Raw genomic sequence first — 21,140 nt, forward strand, 5'->3', positions numbered from 1 at the left:
CACCTGGTCCCTCGTGATCGGGAAGCCTTTCATCGTAATGGTGAATGTCCATAGTTTGACAACCTTTACTCTCAAAAAAAGTACCCAATGTGAACTCGACCTGTTTCAGCTGTGCATGTTTAATGTACAAACTTATACAAGAGTGGTGGTAGATGGGATAAACTATACAGCAGAGATGGAAAGAAAATAGTTAAAAAAGGGGGTGATGAACGTAGTATTGGGAGTGGTAGCTAGTAATTAAAGAAAGAGAAAAGAATTAGTAGTATTCTCCAGCCATTAGCAGCAGCAACGCTTGCCAAGCTTTTTGTGTTTGCGTCTTCGTTCGTCTAATTCAAGATGTCGGGCGGTAGATACAACGTTGGGGAAATACCATTGATTGACAAACGCGACGGCGTAGCGGGGTAAGAATGCAATGATCGTAACAAGGATCAGCGTCATCCAGAAGGAAAGGTCAGAGAATACCATGAATCCCATGCCATAGATATCAACGCTTCTAAAGAGGCTGTAAATGACAACGAACACGAATGTAAACACCACACCGAAGGCGACAAAGAAGATCTGGAACCAGGTCCAATACCAGGTATTGAACCCTGGTACAATGTTCGCCAGCAGAACCACTGCAAGTGCCACCGCTGTCGAGAATTCAAGGTTCGATGTTGGCAGGCCGTTCGGGTGTGGATCCTTGCTGTAGTATACAAAGTAGTATCCAAAGTAAAGAACAAGAGACTGCCACGCTGCATCCAGACAATACAGGCAGTACAACTTGCGGGTGTATAAAAGATGATGGGTGCCAACTTCGTAGGTCTGTGGAAACCGTTTCAGGAAGGGCGCAGTGATATCTTGATCGGAGCAGCCGAGCACGACAACCGGTGCGACGGTGAAAATAACATTGTACAGCTGGTGGAGCGAGTAGTCGTAAAACAGGCCGCCCGAGAATCGACTGTATATCTGGAACCACAGTGGCGGGAGGATAAACAAAAGATTCTTGAAAAAGAAGTTGAGAATCATTTCTGAAGTGCGTCGATAATTCCAGTGACCTTGCACAAGCAAGAGTTTCTGAAGAAATCTGAATTGGCCTATAGCATAGTCGGATGCCATCGATGCTTGCACACCTTCTTGGCCTGCAATGCCAACACCGATATTGGCAGACTGGATCATGCTCACATCGTTCGCACCATCGCCGACTGCTAACGTCACAGCACCGACGCCGTCCTTGACCATCTCAACCACCAGCGCCTTTTGCAATGGACTCACTCGGCAGCACACAACGCTCTTGCACAAAAGAGCAAGTTGTAGTAATGCTTGCTTTCTCTCTGGTGTCTCGAACAAGTAGGTCAGCGCCGCGCCTTCGATAATCAGCGCATTTTCCGGCCCGTCTGGTTGTTTGTTCATGGCTGCGGTGATATTCTGTATCTCTTGCACCAAGTCTACCTCACCCGAAGAGGCTTCAGGTCCACGAAGTGTCCATATCTGCATGCCCGCTTCTAAGACGCTGCTTGCGTATCCAATATTGATGGCCGTTTCGAGCTTATCGCCCGTAAGCACCCAGACTTTGATGCCAGCGTGTCGCAAATCCTCGATACACTGCGGTACACCTTCCTGCAATTTATCTTCGATAGCCGTTGCGCCCAAAAGGACAAGTTGGCGCTCCATTTCGTCTTGCAGTGCTTCCATCTTTTCCGTACGGTTCTCTGCAGCGGTGCTTGCTTCGTCGTAGCGCTTGGCCCAATCCTGGTACTCCATAGGTTCTAGCTTCTTGCATGCAAGCACAAGCGTGCGGAGGCCATCGTTTGAAAATACATCAATGTCATCCTGTGTCTGCTGCACGAGTTCTTTTGACTGCGTATCACTACCGAGGCGTTCCAAAATCACATTATCCGCGCCTTTGCAGTAAAGTACAATGTCGTTCCAAGGCTCAGGTCTTTTCACAATCACGCTCATCCGTTTGCGTGTTGAGTTAAATTCGAGAACATTGAGAAGCTCAAACTCATACTCGACGCCCAAAAAATCGACGAACAATTGTTTGCCTCGACGCGCTACGAACGCGAACCCGACATCGCGCGCTGCACTCACAAGTGCTGCCTCGTCAGGAGATTCGGCTTTGTATACAATCTGCGTGTCGACCGTCATGTCCACGATATCCGGACGTTCAACGTTTGCAATCGATTGAAACTCTTCACCACGTGTGCTGGCACGACTGGCACGACTGGCGTGTCGAGTAACTCTGCGCTCCCCTTTCACTTTTCGTTTGAACCTTCTACCTCGGTTCTTCATTGCTTCACGGAACCCGGTACCAGTTTTCTCGTTTGTTGCTGACGCTTTGTCGTCTTCGATAACCTGAGGTTGCAATTCATCCAAATTATCTCCTCCATCTTCATCGTCATCTTCGATAATTGCTTTGCCGTTCCTGTCAATCTTTTCAACAATCACAGTGTGACACAATGCAAGGTTCATGAAAAATTCCTGCACCTTGTCCCTGTGCGTAGTTTCTTTGTCTTCTTTAGATGTCGAATCAGATGGATGCAGGTCCCACAAGACGGCAGGGTCGGCGAACGAAAGTCGTTTTGGATCCAAGCTGCTGTATTTCGGCGTAAAGAGAGACGTCAATGCACGTTTGTATTCTTCGAAAATGCCTGCACGTCGTTCCTGGAAACTCGAATCGTCACCTGCGTCTCGCTTCTCTGCCATGTCTTCTTCTGCTGTTGCTACCGGTCCCAGCGACGCTGATTCCTTGGCTCCCAATAGATTGATTTGCTGGGACGCGTCTTCTTCCACTGCAGACGCGGCTGCCGCTACCGCTGGTGGTGGTCCCGTCGTCATCGTCGACGCAGCTCTCTGCTCCTGTCTTTCTCGGCGCAGTCTGGCACCACGTGCACCCTCTGACTCTGGTGCAAACCCATTGTTGCCGTACCGTTTTCCGTCAATCGAGCATTCACGGAATTCCATGATATTTCGCGTCAACGTGCCTGTCTTGTCAGAAAACAGATACTCCACTTGACCCAAATCATCCGATAAATTCCACTAGAGATATTCCCTCCCGTAAATAAATGGACCTGGCTTAACGATGATGGCAAAAGGTCTGGGAAACGACTTACAGATTTCGGTACGCAGGGAGTATCTGACGCTTCATCGTACATGTCAATATCACTCCAAATAAAATAAGCCTAATTGCTCAAGTTGGTCAATAAACCTTGTAGGTTTTTACCCCTGAATCTACAACGAAGGTGATAATACTCACATGGAACGTCTTTACAAATTCTATGGAAACATAGAGCGAGATGGGGATGATATTCTGAAAGATAATCAAGCTCGACCTAATATATACACGGTAAATGAATGAACCCTTCAAGAAAAAGAATAGCTTATGTTACCAAAAGTTCATGAATCCAACGAATGCCGGCGAATCGGTCTGACGCGAGTACAGACTCGTTCCAGCATCAGCGTCGTCCTCGGCTTTCATGACACCGGCGAGGATTGCACATACAAGGCAGAGTAGTACGAGAACAACGAAAGCAATGATAATCTCCTGATTCATTTGCTTCTCGATGCGGCTGCGTTTGCTCGGGGTCTTATTTGAGTTGAGAATGATTTTGGATTCAGGCCCGGTGTAGAGCACAAGCGCGACTGCCCAGTGTGTGTTCCTGACAACGTGGCCGCGTAGAACAATGTTGTCAATATTGATTGGTATCTTTTTGCGTTCTTTCCAGCCGCCGTTTCCTTCGTGATGCTTCTCCAGCAGCACCATGGTACCTTCAAACGAATACAAGTCCGGCGTGGGTGCTGGCGCATCAATGTACAAGTGAACATCGTTGAGACACTCTGTGCCTGACTGGATATGGCTCAGCTCAGGCACACAGTATCGAGGTTTCAGGTTCGTCTCGCCATCGAGATCCTTTGTCTCGACAAAGCACACACCCGTCGGGTCGGAGCTCGAGAGCAGCACAGCGTCGGCAGGACAGCTCTCACCGTTCCGCAGCAGAATAAAGTCGCCCACTCGTACATCCATCGACACCGAGCGTCCAAAGTATCCCTTCTTCTTTTCCGAATCTTCATCTTCTGATGATGGTGGCGGTTGTTGGTTCTTTTTGGGAGCGGGATAATTTACATTGTCGTATCCAAGGAGGGTGTAAGTGATGGTGCTGTTGTATCTCGCATCGACCTTGTGGCGCTGGTAGTCTTCAAAGCCATCCTTGACGGCCGAAATGGCGACAACGACGCAGATAGGCAGGACTGTGAGCGCTGGATTCTTTATGCCAAAATAGGGTATCAGCTGCAAGATGGCCTGCGCAAGAAAGTACATGTTTGCAGCACGTCTAAACTGCTCAAACAAGTTTTTCGGCACAAACGTCAGCGGCGTATACTTGGACGTGCGTACTCTGTTCGAGACAAACCGCCGTTTCGGCGATCCGTCTGCATTCAGCTCGTAACTCGGCAGGGGAAGATTGACAAATACTCGGCGGCCGCCATCTGTTATTCGTCGTAATTTCACCCTGGAGGTGTCTTCTTGTTCTTGTTGTTCGCTGTGCCGATGAGGCTGAGGCGTTGGAGGCTGGGAAAGGGCGAGTGAGTCGGCAGGCGGCGTAGAGGAGGAGGAGGAGGAGGAGGAGGAGGTGTTGTTGTTGTTGCTGTTGATGGAGAGTGCAGCCATATCGATTTCTTCATAGTTGTCGTCCCTACGTAAGGGAGCGTCGTAGTGCGACCGAGCAGTTTTCCGTCGTCGCGAGAGTGTCTTCAGGATATCCATGTATTCATATGCATTTGGAAAAAAGAGAAGCAGAAAATGCTTCTAAATGTAGCACCAGAATGGTTGCTTTACGATCCGCTTGCTGCCTTCGCCCTGAAGTGGGGTGAATCCTCATCCAATCATTACATCGTCGGCCCGGCTGAAGCATCTCAAAAGGGGTTTGTTGCGTGAATACAGATGGATGCGATGGTCCATCGCCTCGTCGTATGTGCATCTCCTGCTATCAATGGACAGAGAATGGCAATACCGCTTTTATCGAATTGGTTTTCTTTTTCGCCCATTTTCTTATTCTTTGTCTCAGTCTGTTTCCTGATTTGCGGATTCGGGTAACAAAAGAGTAAACCTAAAAAGCCTCCACAAGAAAATAGATCACAGCCAGCGGTAAATCGCTCTAGTCATCTGAGGTTGCGCACGCCAAGACTGACACAGCTGATGGCGGCGGCGCACTACAGTGCTAGTGCTTTTGGTGCAAACAAAAAAGTGCTTTCACATACAGGATTTAAAATGTTCAGATCAACTTTGGATAGCAACAATATAGCACGATGTACCTGAGTGCATCCTAATTATCCGCCACTTTGTGCTGATTTGTTTTTTGAACAATAAATACGCTGCATTGCAGGACCGTATCGAGACTCTTATTACTACTTGAACCCAAACTACTCACTACCGCTTACAGTGATCTATACCGCTGTTCAAAATCGTCTCTGGCACATATGCACAGTATCAAGAATAGGGAGGGGTTTTCTAAGGGTAGATCTGCAAACATTACTGCCTTATGCTGAGAGTACAGTAACAGGTTCAAAACCTTACAGGCATATATCCTTACAATAATTGGATTCGTAACAAAGGGATTTAACAGCTGCGCGCGTGGCACCTTTATTTATATGTATTTATCTTTATATTAAAAAGAAATGACGACTGCAACGGCTCTCTGAGGAATACGCTCCTTGTCCTCAGGATCAGCAGGTACGTGGATAGTGAAGAGCAAGTCTGATCTATCGGCGTTCAGGTAAACTGGCAAGGGAATCTTGTTGGTATCGCTCTGCATATCGCTCTTAATCCATCGCAAGTTGCAATCGGGCATCTTGGTCGATGGTTCTGACGTCAAGTGCACTTGCTTGTCTTCCCAGCGTCCGCCTTCCATGCGTAAGCCACGTACAGAGTAACCTTCGCTCTCGTTGACGCCAATGTCGACTTCCAATACAAGCTCTTCAAGCGACCATTGGTTGCGCTGAGCAGTTGCTTGCCGAGTAGCGGTAACATACGCCTCTGGACTGAACAATCCACCAAGCCAAACTTGGATGTTCTCGTATCGATCCTCTTTGGCAATATTCTCCACTTGTTCCAGGCGCGACTTGAGATCGGCTATCCACACATTCAATGATATGTTCTTTGGAACCTTGTAACGCTTCCAATGTTCAGGAATCAATCCCTTGGTCAGCCAGCTCATCAATTGACGCAAGTGGTTGGTCTGTTTCAATTCGCCGGAGCACACTTTCTGTAAGGAGCCGAGATCTTCGCGTATCGTACGCAAGAGACTGCGAGCAATCTGGTTTTCACGCTCAAAGAAGCGGAATAGAGGATCCATGACGTTGTTGGCATTGTCTCGTTTGATGATAGAAAGACTTTCGGGAAGCAATTCAAGCCATCCGCTGATGTTGGCGCTAAGCGCCCGCATCCAAGCCGGTTGTTGGCTCGATGCACTCTGTTTGGCCGTATCTTGCGTGTATGCAACCTCGTCATCGTCGCTGATACTCTTCATCTTTCGCACCTTGGAAAGCATCGTCTCGCCCTTGAGAGTCAACAGCACACGCTCGGCGTTGCCAGGCAGACCAAGCCAGGTAGGTGGTTCGCGGTCGGGAAGCTTGCTGACCCACTCTAAGAACTGCTCTATCTTTGTACCGTCTGGTACAACAACAGGCGCGTCGTTGTCGCCTGTCTTCTTGACAATTTCAAAGTCCAAGTCATAGCAGTGGTGTGTAAACAATGTGTTTACAAATGAATCCAATAAGCGCTGATCGAATTCATTATCGATGCGACCACCATAAATAGACTGCTTGAGAAGTGATCGAATAGCATCCCATGGGATCTTTTCGGGCGATATGTTGGCTCTTCCACCTGCTGCGGCGTCAAGCCACTTGTCGATGGTATTGAATGCACTGTCTTGGTCGGAATCATTGAACTCGTACGTCTTGGTCCATCCAAGAGGTACATAGCGGAGACGTTCTTGGACGACGGCGTGAAGCCATGCAAGCATAAAGTACAGGCGCACACGTTCGCTGGGTCCCTTTTGAAGACGTGATTGAGGGATGCTACGCAGCGATTCTTGCAAGTTGGCCTTGATACCTGGTGGTGGTTCGAACATCAAAACACGAGACATACGCAGCAAGTTGACGGGGACCTTTGGATTGGTCTCCATTGTCAAGAATAGGCGGAAGCTGCGATGAGGTTTCATGCTGTGTAACTTTTTTTCTAGCTGACCAAGCCATGCAGGAGCAAGGTGTACGTTCTTAAGCATGACCCAGTTGCCAGTCTTGATAGCAGAAGAAATAGCTTGGTCTGCAAGAGTAAAACCTTCTGCAGAACCCATAGCGACCGACGTACAGCGCACATTGGTCTCAGCGACCAGGTTGTCAACACGATAACTGGCATCGTAACCAGGAATAGAGCAAAGCGCCAAGGGTGTACTGCTGCTAACTTCATCGTTAACCAATTGTTGCAAGTTAAGCTCATCCGCATTGACAAAGTCGGAACCAAAGATTTCGGACGCAAACATGGTTGCAGCAGGCAGTAATCGATCAGGTCGGAAACATTTCACTAGAAGCATTCTGCGCAGAGCATCCACGACATCTACAGATATATTTGTTTAGCACCATACCACCTACTTCTAATTTGTAATGTAGAAAAAAATGGAGAACTTACTGTTCCTTCCAGCATTGTCCCAGCATGCAGGTACCGCTGTTTCCGCTTGAGGATGGTCGACGAATGCACGCCAGTCATCCACGTTCTGATTAATGTGGTCAACCATAGACTTGAAGCAGTTCAGCGTTGCAAATTCCTTGATACGCTGTGCCGTTTCATCTGCAATAAAGTCAGGGAGACCCATGCTGGCAGTTGTCGCTGTTGATCCAGGGACAACATCGCCGCCGCTAAGCAAGAAGTCATACTCAGCTTCGTCCACGCTTTCGTTCGTTCCACGTATCTGAATTTGACACATCAAAACAGCAAGCATAATATGATCTTCGTGCAACAAAGTGCGGGAAGTTCGCTTGTAAGTAACATGGAACAAATCGCGCGATAATATTTGAAGACGTTCGATTGGATCGGTGATTCCTTTGAGGTTCGGGTTAGCATGCAACACGTACTCGAAGATTTCATAGAAGAAATCAAGTGAGAATTGATAGAAGTGGTGAATGAGATTGAGTTGCTCCATAACAAAGAAGATAGAGCTGCATGCATGAGCCAATGGACTGTAGACAGCGGTTGTTTGCTCGACTTCCTGCATGATCGTGTTTGTTTCATCCACCTTCCGAGTGACGTCTGCAGCCTCTTTCTTGAGCGTCTCCAGTGTCTCAATGACCTTGTCATCGTCCAAAATATTGCCCTTGCTTTCATTGAGTGCTTGTAGCAAGGACTTTTCAAGATGGCGAAGTTTGAGCTGGAATTCGCCCTGCAACTTGATCAAATCTGTTCTGCGTTGATCCACGTCGGGTCGTTCAGCCTTGAGCACCTTGTTCAAACATTGGCTTTGAAGACTGCTGCGAGTAACCGTAAAGTTGACAAATGTCACGCGCGAGCAGATATCTGGTGGGAAGCTGACAGATGGATCACGAGTTGAAAGGAAGAGCGTGAACGAAGGCGAAAAGTCGATATCCTGGTTGCCCAGACGAATGAGTACACGACCGCCAGTTCGACGCAGCTCCTTGTTCAATACAGGGTTGAGGATAGGATCCAAGTGCTCGACATCTTGAATAAGAATCGGATTACCGAAACGCAAAGCACTTTCGAGATTCTTAATGAACGAATCATCCAAGAAACTGGTAACGGTGATCTTGCGATCCTTATATTCGTTCACCAAGAAGTTGGTTGCTTGACCGGATGGATCAATAACAAGTGGATAACGATCGAAACGCTTAAGCATGATGGCGTTTTCGATACACAAGTCGTCGGCAGGCAACGAGTTTTCTTGCCATGACAAACGGTCGTCCGCGGTCGAGAGATACTCTGTAAGGGACATGTCCTGCTTGAATTGGATTCCGGCTGCAATCAAGTGTCCAGTCCACTTTTGAAGCAAAAGCTCACGATATTGCTGGTCAAAGTAACCACCGTAGGCAAGGAAGGCTGCAGATAGCAAAACGTCGCCCACAATTGTACCCATTTGGCTTTCGAAGGCTTGACTTGCTGTCTCCCAACGAACCTTTTCTGAAGACAAGCTGCTAAGCAGTGTCAAGCTGCGATCAACTTTAGACTTCACGCGGTCCATTTCAGCCTTGATAAGTTGCGTTTCACCAACAAGTGCGGCGTATTCTTCCTTGTAACGACCGATACTGGCTTCCAAGTCGACAATCATCTGTTCGATTTCTGCAGCTTGTTTCTTGGTGTCTTCAGCACTTTGTTCAAGACTATCGACTTCCTCACGCAAAGGTCCAACACGATCCAGAATATCAGAGTACTGTACTTGAGCAGCAACCCATTTCACCAAGGGACCGCAAGCCTTGGAAGCACGGTTGACAGTCTCATACTCGAAAGCTGGGTTATTCAAGTAGTTTCGACGCATGAAATCGCGAAGCTGCTTGGTCATTTGCGTCTCGGTGTTGTAGTTGACAATGCTGGTAATAAAGTCATCACGTCGAATAATACTTTGTACAGTCTTCCAGCTTTCGATCTTGTGGCCCAACATAGTGCAAACAGACTCCATAGCCAATTTGACTGCTTCGGGAGGATTGCCCATGGCACGCACTTCGGTGAGGTGTTGTCTTTTGATATTGCTGACACTCTTTTGAGCTTCAAGCACAGCTGGCTCTGCCTTGGCCAGGTCGTCCAACACAATCGAACGTCGTTCTTGGATTTCCTACATAGCAAACAATGAATGAATATCCAGATCACTGTCATTTAGTGTTATTTAGAATCTTTACCTTGTTCTGGATTTCAAGAGCTTCCTGAATCTGAATAGAAGCAGCTTTCTTTTGTTCAGCTTCCTTTTCGTCGGCCAACATTTGGTTGATCTTATCATTGGCTTGAGCATTTTTGACTTCAAGCTGATTCTTCTTGATAGCCAAACTCTTGCGGAGCTCCTCCACCTTGACGACAGTATCCTTGAGTTTCTCAAGACCGACATTCAAGTGACGCTGTTGTTCTTCGAGGTCTTCGCGCTTCTCATTGTACAATCGTACATAGTGAGAGATGAAATCCAAAAAGTGGCGAGGTGTCACATAGTTATGTCGTCCTTGACGCTTGCTTAATTTAGCATTGATCTCATACAGAGACTGGTGCACAAACACGAGCGCATTGACCACTGCCTCTCGATGCGTGGGAGGGATGGGAAGATTGCGGTAGGCAATAGGGAAGTTGAGCGGTGCCGCATATGTTGGGACATCGAGATCCAATGTCTTTGTAAACTCCATACCAACTTGATAGAAGGCTTGATCAGGCCAGTCTCCAAACCAATCGAGCACACAACGGTTGAACAAGGCAGGAGAGGTAGCTGCTCGCGAAGCCAAACCACCCTCTGGTGGATTCATGGTGAAAACAACGTGTAGGTTTCTCATGACCTGCTGCGTGAACCACTTGTACAATTCTTCGTTCGAGTCCAGCATGAGACCTTCTCTCTGAGCACCTTCCTTGCAAGCAGTCATCAAAGAAGCATATTCGTCGCCTTCAAAGAGACCAGGCACTTCAGCGTTAGCCAAAAGCGTGTTCATGCGTTCCAAGAAACCAGAATCGAGAACGTTGGACTCATCCATGATAAAGCAAATCTTTTCTCCTTTGCAGCCTGCTCGACGCAGAACGCCACGAAGATCGTCATCGAAATCGGCGCCAGTGTATTTGTTGTGTACCTTGACTTGGAATACACTGAGACCGTTCATCCAGGCAACAAAGCGGGAAAGCGTTGTCTTGCCGGAACCGCTAACACCGATAAGCAGCAAATGACCTTGAGGTTGTCTAAAGACTCGATCGATTCGGAGAACATGCTCCAGTACATCGTTGAACAAGACCAATGCGACATCCAATTCTTCTTCGTAAAAGACCTTGAGACGAGCCTTTGCATAGTCCCGCAGTTGTTCGCGTCCAACAGGGATGTAGTGCTTGGATAGCCAGTTAGAGAACAGGATAGGTCGCTCAAGAGCTTCTTCCTTGTTAAGAGCAGGGAAGTGCTTCATGGCGATAGAGTCAATCATTTCATCGGTCCATTGGCGTTCTTCTTCGTCTACAAGACGATCTTGGAATAGACGCAAGGCTTCGTGAGCCCAGATACGGACCAGACCTTCAACAGTCAAAGTCTCCAAAGGCTTGATAGCTTCAAAGATACCACGGACCCAACGAGTCAATTCACGAGGAGAGTAAATGTAATGTGCCTGAATATCGGGTGTGAACCGCTTCTGAGATGCCAGATACAGCTCCACCATGGCAGCCGTCAAAGGCTCGGCGTAACCGCGCAAGTTCGGGACAACCTTGAGCATGGCGCGAGTGAAAGTACCGTAAATCTGCATAAGCGACGTCTGACCAGCATAGTCCACCATGACCAGAGGTGCATGGCGCAAGAAACGGTGTGAAAGGGGAACACGACCTGGATCGGTAGGTGGGTTACAAGCACCAACAAATTGGATACGTTCCAAAGTGACCCAGGACTTGTCGCTGGCTCGCCAGAATCCATTGTATTCCACAAGTTGGCGCAAGAACGAAATGACACGCTGTGTATTGTACTTGTCGGTTGCAGGCAAGTTGATTTCATCACAGAAAATAACAAGCCAACGTCCAATCATTGTAGGTGACAAAATAACACCGTTGGGAGTCTTTCGGTACTCGCAGTGTTGCTCGAATGTCTTCAAGATTAATTCAGGCGTAGTTGCACTGGAGAAGTTGAGACCGACGACCTCCATGTCTGGAAGTTTGCGAAGTGCACTGAACAAGGTCATTGTTTTACCTGAACCAGGTGGACCGCAAAGAATGAGAGGTTTGTGCTCAGACAGCCACGAGTAAAGGACTTCTTCGTGGCGAATAGTATCGACAGTGGGAATGATCATATCTGCGTCGGATACCTTGTGCGTCTCGATTTCTACAACTGGCACCTTCGATTCCCAAGGCACCCACTGGCCAGTATTGACAGCGATGTCATAATCAATGATACTTGTATTGTTGCCAAGTGGTGGGAGCTCATATGTTGTGACGCCACGGATGTAATCACCAAGGACAGTACGGAGATCAAGTTTTGCATCACCAGAGAAACTCCAGATAATGGAGTAAATGATGCGCTTGGTGATATAACCTTCCAAGTGATCGCCTGCCATGGGGAAATCAGGGTGCTGAGCATTGTATTCAAGCACGTTCCGTACGGTCTTGTTGAGGAGCGAGAAAAATGTTGAGAGTACTCGCATGCGAGTAAAGTCCATAATGTGCTCCAATGTTCCTGCATAGTCGAGAGCCTTGGCAACCAAACCGCTTTCATCGGACAAATCGGGAGCCATGATATCTGCGATTTCACGCTGCGTGGCGAGATTAGGTGATACGGATGTCAATTCTTCGCTCTCGGCGAGGCGACGGCTTGATGGACCTTCCTCTTCAATTTCATCCATAGGTACATTGCGCAAAGTCTCCAGATAGTTGGAAAAGATCATAGGCAAGGTGATAACATCCTCGCTGAACCAGACCATACCACAGCGAGAGACTGTAGCGAGAGTAGCATACTTGAGGGTCTCTACTTCAAACATGATGCGGACATTTGGTGGGAGATTGAGACGTTCACCGTTAGGCAAAGTCAACAGTCTGTTATCGTCGAGCACAGAGTTCAAGTTTTCAACCCATTCAGGATCGACATCGCCGTCAAAAATAATCCAATGTCTCTTTTGACTTTCACCACGAACATTGTCCACGATCTTGCGAAGAATATGTGTGAAGAGACCATCCGTCCATTCTCTGGTAGTTGCATCCAATGTACCGTACAATGCATCTTTGGGAATAGCCTTTGGATCGATTGTGTAGGCAACACCTTCGACGCCTTCGACGCGTTCCAAAGCAGTCAGCAATGTCTTCCAAGCTGTCGATTTGCCAGATCCAGAAGGACCAACCATCATAAGACCATGATGGATATTTTGAATTTGATATAGCTGGATAACCTTTTCCATCCAGGCATCACCGCTGACAAGGCGGCGTTCGGCGCAAACTTTCTTGAGCTCTTCCTTGAGACGATCAAGATCAACAGGTGCATATTTAACACCTGGGAAGACATCAGCGAGCAAGCTAAGAAAAATAATGGATCAGATTCGAGCCTAGAACGATTCTCTTAGAAATTGCTAGCGCTTACCTGGTCAACAAAGGAATATCGTCAGCTACAAGCTTGGGTACCATGGTTTCTCGAATACTATTCAAACATGGATAAGTGATATTATCAAAGGGCGATTGTATTGAGTCATTCGGGTATTTACCTGGAAATAAGCAATTGTTGTTCTGGTACAGATTCAGAAATGCTGCTGTACTTGGACTTGTCTTCTTTGCCTTCCTCGATTTCCTTTCGCAAAGTTGCTAGACGCTCACGCTTCAAATTACCGGCGCTAACGAGCACACTCTTGAGTGCACGAAGACCGAAGTCATAGTGAGATTGAGGAGAAAGCTGCTCCGCGCACAAATTGAAGAGCGGCACGACTTTTGATGCCAAAGTTTCGGCGGTGCGGAAACCTTGAGAATACAACATGACTTGAGCAATGAGTTCTCTGTCGGGCTTTGTCATGGCGATGCTTCGGAACAGTTTCTTCAAGTTATCAGGCAAGTTGGAACGGCCGGCATAGCCAGGGTTCATAGTGATGAAGATACCGGTATCTGTGTTGACCTTGACGTTACGTCCAACAAGCTCAATTTCGTGGTTGGGGTTAGTCATGGCTTCCTTGAGACCCAATTGAATAGTCTGCACTTGTTGCGAGACAGCAGAAAGGATACGTTCCTCCAAACGGTTAAATTCATCAAAACAGCCCCAAGCACCGACTTGGCAAAGACCAATGAAGATACGACCCATGGCCTGGAAATCAAATGTCTCATCACAGCAGAAGACAAGGACAAAGCGACCGAGCTGCACACCGAGAGCCTTGACGGATTCGGTCTTACCGGTACCTGCAGGACCGAAGGGCGAACCACCGAGACGTTGCTCCAAAGCTTGGGTCAACGTGAGGTAACAACGGTCAGTAAGAGGCGTTTGCACAAGGCGGTCAGGGACGCCGAGGTACTCGTACCCATAATAGAATTGAGCATTGGCCATATTGATGGTCAACCTATGGATGGGATTTTCAACGCTGGCATTAAAGTAGAACCGCATCTGGTAAAGCCAGTTGAAATCCTTGGGGGAGGTGACGTTGTTAGTGAGCAGCTGACGGGTAACATCACGCTGGTGGACGAGCTCTGTAACCAAATGTTCGCACTTGCGTCGCTTGATTGCAGATAGATCGAGCAAGACGGCATCGGCAAGGATATTCAAATTACGTTCTACGAGCTGAATAGCTGTTTGCAGGGGAGCGGTATCTCGATCAGCACTTTCGTTGATCGTATTCAGGGCCTTATCCACCGACTGTGTCCAGATGATCTGAGCTGCAAGCACAACTAGTTGAGCTGGGTAGCGGTCAATCCATTCCATAAAGGCGGATGAGTCCATTTCTTCTGCATTGTAAATCGCTTCCAGCTCGCCGACTGCATCGCTAAGCAAGAGAGCCAAAGACGAGTGCATCTCTTTTTCCAATAGCGTCAACCAATCGTTGATCTTGGGATTGTCCTTAATAGACACAGGAGTCTTGAAGACTACTTCTTCGCCTTCCTTCGAGGCCATACCCATAATGGCATTTTGATCTTCGTTGAGCAAGATGGTAGCAATACCGGCAAACATCTTCTTGAAATGCTTCTGAATACGCAAGATATCTTTGCTGTTACCAATGATTTCGAGGAGGTCTTCATCACCAACAAAGTAGAAACGAGGGAATGATGCACGCTCTCGTTCAAGATATTCACCCAAGGCCTTTTGGATTTTGCTCAGCAAGTCTGCAAGGCGTTCAAGCGATTTTTGAATGTTTGGAATGTTCAGCACATCCATAACGAATGGCGACTTGTAAACTTTTTTCATGACAGCCAGGAATTCGGTGTTGATGCTTTGGAAACGGGAAGTTTCAACAGGTAACAAGTGCTTGATATCCACGCTGCCGCTAAAGATACCCTCGAGATACACCCATTGACGCTGGACATCAATCCACACGTCGAACAAGACATGCACGCGGTTAAGCTTATCTTCCCAAGATGCAGCATCTTCTTCAAAGACTTTGTAGTATGGGGACAGCTTCATGGCAGTCAACGAGTTGATATGCTCGCTTGATTTGTTGAAAAGATCGTCCCATCCACGGATAAGACGGCATTTGTTCTGATAGTTTACCAAGTCGAGCACATAGTTTGCCCAGGTTTCCTTAACCTGCTTCAAGAATTCTTCCAGCGCCATTTCACCTTGAGCTTGCAAGATAACATCACGCACAAGTTGCTCGTTGCGCTTCAGGTCCAAGTCCCAAAGATGACCGATGGTCATTTCTGATAAGGTGAATCGGCCTTCCACCTTCAAAGTCTTGAAGATCTGACGCCAGTGACGTTCTCGAAGAGCTTCCGACTTCAGATCAGCAACAAGTGGGTTAACTCGCAGCAGCTGTCGCAAGGTGTCCTGAACGTATTCGTATGCTGCATACTGGCGCATGCGGTTCGGCATTTCCTTTGTCGAGTTGACAAGCTCGTCCAAAAGCTGACGCACTTTACGAGGAACGACAGAGGACCAGGGAGTATCACGGATCTCGTAAAGAGACTGCCAGACTTTAGCGAGAGCTGTCCAGACAGACTTGAGATCACGCAGTTCTTCTAAGACAGGATCGAGACGAGCTTCAGAAGTCTGTTCGAGATCCAGAGCTTCCTTTGCGCGGCAAACCATATCATACTCTTCTTTCAATCGAGTAACACGGCCCTCGAAGATACTGAGTGTATTGGTAGCAATGTCGGGTTTAATGTCGCCTTGCACAGGTTTAGACTTTTCCCATTCTGCACAGATATCACGGATCTTCTGCTCCACGACCTTGTCTTCAGCAACAATCTTCATTTGCAATCCAGCTACAGAAATATATTAGTAAAAAGTGCTTCCTATAGATACACATCATACTTACCAATCTGGTCTTGGATAGCATTGTTCTTGCGGCTCAAAATCTCATTGAAAGCACTCCATTCACCATCGACCTGATCAACATACACCCAGTCATTGGGGAATTGGAAGCGCTGCCGTTCCAAGGTCTTTTGTCCTTGACGGAATAGTTCAACATCTTGGCTCCATTTAGCGACCTTGCGCTTGAGATCCTGCACAAAGGTGATGAAGGTTACGGCCTCGCCGGTCGAGTTACTTTCAATAGATTGCTGCTCCAATTCATATCGAGCTTTGGAGACTGATACATGGAAATCACGCATGGATGTACCGAGCATGCTGCCGAACTTGTTCAAGATTTCTCGTTGCCATTGATCGTATTTTTGGTTCACCTTGCTTTGCACTTGCTCATAGTCGATAACGAGAGGGCCAAAAGACTGTTCGGTTTCAGAGTTATCAAAAGTGCTGCGTGCCTTTTTAATTTCTAGCAGAATCTGCTGCCACTTTGATAGATCATCACCAAGAATATTAAAGACGTGATTGGACTCAAGGTCCCACAATGACTGGTATTGCAGCCAGATGTTGACATATTCCGATACTTGGGTGATCTTGTCTTCGATAATTTGATACGCATTCTTAAGCGAGCCGTCGCCCATGCGTGTCAAAAGGCTAGCGTAGCTCTTTTCTTCCAATGGATTGTCACGAACGCTGAGACCGCCTTCGTATCTAGAGCTCTGAATGCGAGGCAAGTGACAAACAGTAGATAGCCAGTCATGCAGCTGAGACCACCAGCTAGCCCTAGCTTGCTCAATTGGTGGATCGAGATACATGACTTGGTTTCGGATGCGAATTTCATGAATGAGCGTCTGCAAAGTGGGTTTCACCTCTGGTGACTTTGAGATTGCGACAGGCTTTTCTTCTACGACGACATTCTCACGAGAATTCGCCTTGCGCTTTCGACGGCTCTTGGAGATTGTAACTTCTGGAATAATTGCTTCCTCGTCGATACCTTGGAAACTGTTTGTCCAGGCCTTGATGGCTTGTTGGAGACGACTGATAAGCACGGCTTCAATGCGTTTGTCGAGACCAGCGACCCATTGATCTAAGTTGGAGTAGTTCTCCAAGTTGAGTCTGTCAATCTGATAGAAACAATTTGTTAGCAAAAATCTTGTATACTACAAACTTCCATAGTTACCAATTTCTGGATGCGTCCGAGGGCATCTTCAAAGCGGTCGACTTGGTAAGGGCATGCGTTCATTTCTTCGATGCTCTTGTTGATCTCGTCATAGTAGCCGATAAGCGCATCTACTTTATCTTGGAATACAGAGACTACATTTGCAAATTCTCGAACAAACATGACATGTCTGTTCTCACGAGCATCCAAAGGTGTGCCGGTTAAGTACGATAATGGTCGGTGGTGGGCATCGTATGTGTTAACGAAGTAATCCCATCGAAGGTTGATACCTGAAAGCTTTAAGTTTAAGCATGCATTTTTCGAGTAATCATTCTTTTTGTAAACTAACCTTTCGTGATCATGACATGAACCTCGTTGCGATATCCTGCGACAAGTGTAGAGATATCAGGGTTTCGATTCACTTTGTGTACAGTCTGGGAGAAGGTTCTGACGGTCTCCATCAAGCTGACAGCGAAGGGATAGACTCGTTTGGCATCTTTTGCTACGTTCGAGATAGTATGCGGCACTTGGAAGTTGAGCCAAAGAAGGTTGCGAACTTCTTTAAAGAGCGTAATGATCTGCCCATCAAAATTGACACCGAGTTGCAAAGTGTTCTGCACTCTGTTGCGAGAGATTTCGAAAATACGGCCCGATACAGAAAGATCGCGCTTTGTAATTTCTTGCAACCAGTTTTCGTATATCAGTCTAGTGTCTAACTTTTTGCGGAAACTGTTGCTCTCGATCTGCAGTTTCTGGCCCTCGGCATAGAGCTCCCATCCTTTACCGAGAACGTCTTCTACGCGCTTCATGTACAATGATAGTTGGCGATCAATCTGTCGGGCCCAGACAATAGCACCTGAGATAGGAGGAAGGTCGCGCAATTGAGCCATCAAGTATGCTTCAGAATTACGATATTGCATCTTGAATTTGTCGTGAAGCTTATTGATGTCTTCTTTTACACTGTCAATCAGCTGCGTCTGGTATTCTTGGATCGCACCTCGAATCTGGACAGAAATTTAGTACGCAATCTTATGTAAAGTAGATTTCCAACCTTACCTTTGGACGAACAAACAAAGCATTGAATTTCGAAAAGACTCTAAACATCTCATTCGCACTCTTTGCAGTTCCTAGGCGATCTCTCAATCGTGCAATGATCTGGTTTTCAACGCGCGACACACGCTCATTGTATGCGCTTTCGGCTTGCACCCAGATTTCCGTGCCCTCTGTTTTGCTGTGTTAGCAATGCAAATCCCAAAAGAACAGCTTTAACCAACATGCCTGGTGAGACATCGAGTACGTCAATATTCTTGACACTCTCGTATGCAAGCTTGACTTCTTCAACAGCATTGATATCACTAATGCTGACACTTTCTTCTTCTTCCATGACGCTGTTGACTTGCCCATCCACGACGACTGTGGACTTCTTGGAACGAGGACTAGTCATAACACGAACAATGGTCTGATGCAGCTGTTCATGCTGCTTTCTGAAAGTGCGAACAAAAGTCACTCGCTCTTGAAGCTTTGCATGGGCCGGATTGATCTTGATAGGCAAGAACTTTTCAGACCGTTTGCGGGTTACATCTCGAGCTACGTTGGTGAACTCTTTGATAAGATCGTCCCATGTCTGGAAGACAGCTTCGGCGCCTGCAGTTGTGCGTTCAAAATCGTCGTATTCCATGTACATCAATCGACGGCTTCCGAGGACTTTAATGAGCTGGTCGTTCAAGTCGCGTGAAATAGCTTCCACTAGAGGCAGAGCTCGACGGATAGGATATGGTCTTATTTGCCGTGTTAATCTAAAGTCTACCAACATATTATTTGCTCAACTTACGATAGCTTAAGTTTTTTGTTGAGATGACCAAAAATCAGTCCAAGAGATTCTCGGATCTTATCAACATCCGTCGCAGACAGAAGCTCGTTGAGCGGGAAGTCTTTCATCAGCTGATTGTATTTGTGGACTAGGGATATATCGTTAGTAACCGCTTTTAGATAGTGAACACCCTGCAAGCTTACCTAGCTCCATGCCTTCTTTCAGACCAGTATCGGCGATGAAACTGACTGTAGCATGGAAACGTTTGGCATGCTTGAGAATATCAAGTGTCAAAGCTAGAAGATAGAAGGGTTAATACCGGCTCAAAGCACATAAACCATTTTTTTGGACTTACTAATCTGATCACTCTTGAGCTGCTCATCGATTTTTTCAAGAGCTCTCTCCATGCTTAACCAAAAGTTGATTTCTTGAATGGCAGTGCCGCTAGCAGGATCACGAGACATTTTCGTAACTTTTTGGATCTCCTTGATCCAACCGTTGACGTCGCTCTGAAGTCTGTTAAGGAAGGACGAATCGGAGAAGAGGTTCGAGTCAATCGCTTCGACTGTAACTCTTCTATTTTGTTCTCGACACTTGATCGCATTACTGTTAGTAAAAGACAAATCTTGAGTAAACTCATGAGCTTACCTTTTCAACGGCTTTCTGAACGACAGGATGGATATTGAGAGAAATATCAGGTATTTCAACGTTTTGTTGAAGATGGAGCAAGCTAAGTTCCAGTTCAGCCATCTTCTTCTTTGCCATTGGCACACCCATCTTGTTGTCTTCGTTTTTGCTTTTACTGGTTTCATTTCCAGCGGTTCCGTGCCTGGCGTTCACGTAGGCATTGAAATAAGGGCTGACGGCAAAATGGATATACGAATGCAGGAATTCATAAGCGCTGGTTTGGCCAGGCTCGCCGGCATTGGGTGCTCCAGGAAGGTTGATAAGTTGTATCTGGTTCTGGAGCGGTCTTGAAGGATCCAAAGTCGGTGTTCGTTTGATGATTGCCAAAGAACCGACGTGAGTCGGAAGGTACGTGATTTCTTGAGAAACGGAGTACGAGTATGAAACAGGCGCAGCACTGTCATCTACAGGAACAAGTCAGGGTCAGCTTAAAAGCGCTGCTTTACTTTGTCATATCGAACCTTCATCTGAACCGCCGATTCTTTCTTTAAGAATAAACAATACGGGAGCTTGCGCGTCGTTCGCAAAGCGTTTTATCTTTTCCAGGGTATCAGGGTACGCAAAGATGGTGTTTTCGAGATCAGTGACATCTGCTCCGAGAACGAGCGGTAACAGCTGTTCAAGGTACTCTCGAAGCAGATGAGAATCAAATGTCAGTAGATTCTCGGTGGCAGGTCCAGTACCGCCAAGTGAAGGCGCTGGCTGCAGTGTTGCTTCTTCTTCGAGCATAGTCGGCGAACGTCAAGCGTGTTGAAAGGGACTTGTACGCGTTTACTTTAGACAGCAGTCTACGCCAGTCAAGTAACTACGATAGATAAATAGGTTCAAAGTTTCTTCGACGGTACGTAAACGTCGTTCTTAGACAAGCGCAGACAAGAAAGCTTTGCACGCGACCTGCGGACCATTGAGCTTTTTGCGCTTCTGACCTTGAACAGATGCATGTGCAACGTTTCAAACAGATTGATGGCCCTATCACCTTCCCATAAGCGCTGTTCACTTTTGACTATTTACCAACATAATAGAAGAGATGAAGGCAATAACTTGGAAATAACTGCAAGCATAAGAACATTTGTGCACAGTAGATAGAAACAAAGAAGAATCAAGAAGCTATCAACGACAATTTACATATGCGTTTTATTTATCATATGGAATCGTTCATATCTATGCTCATGCCCGTTTCGTATTTATCACATTAAGTATATCAGTAATACCGAAACATAATAAATCAGCTATATATGCAGGCATCATCAAGAAAGGAAACAGACGGCAATGCCAGCAGGACACTCTGCAGAAGAAGATATAGCCTTTTAAATGCCCTAGTTGCTCCCAGAAATCATCATAATATCATTAACAGGTTTGTACTCAT

General features: G+C 46.8%; 2 protein-coding genes across 2 annotated transcripts; both read right to left on the reverse strand.

Moving 5' to 3' along the window:
- Positions 1-276: 276 nt before the first annotated feature.
- VTP01DRAFT_2731 (uncharacterized protein) lies at positions 277-4,744 on the reverse strand (the record flags this gene model as incomplete). The annotated part of the gene is made up of 4 exons (XM_069381225.1): positions 277-3,021; positions 3,096-3,164; positions 3,239-3,314; positions 3,372-4,744. The coding sequence occupies 4 exons, from the start codon at positions 4,742-4,744 to the stop codon at positions 277-279; spliced, it is 4,263 nt and encodes a 1,420-aa protein (XP_069236938.1).
- A 901-nt stretch (positions 4,745-5,645) lies between these two features.
- VTP01DRAFT_2732 (uncharacterized protein) lies at positions 5,646-20,503 on the reverse strand (the record flags this gene model as incomplete). The annotated part of the gene is made up of 15 exons (XM_069381226.1): positions 5,646-7,594; positions 7,667-9,815; positions 9,880-13,201; positions 13,266-13,322; positions 13,387-16,078; positions 16,132-17,242; positions 17,299-17,567; positions 17,627-18,281; positions 18,334-18,500; positions 18,556-19,055; positions 19,109-19,235; positions 19,291-19,383; positions 19,443-19,680; positions 19,736-20,178; positions 20,236-20,503. The coding sequence occupies 15 exons, from the start codon at positions 20,501-20,503 to the stop codon at positions 5,646-5,648; spliced, it is 14,040 nt and encodes a 4,679-aa protein (XP_069236939.1).
- Positions 20,504-21,140: the final 637 nt, after the last annotated feature.

Source organism: Rhizomucor pusillus (genome assembly GCF_041956525.1).
Source record: "Rhizomucor pusillus strain CBS 183.67 unplaced genomic scaffold VTP01scaffold_14, whole genome shotgun sequence".
NCBI lineage: Eukaryota > Fungi > Mucoromycota > Mucoromycetes > Mucorales > Lichtheimiaceae > Rhizomucor > Rhizomucor pusillus.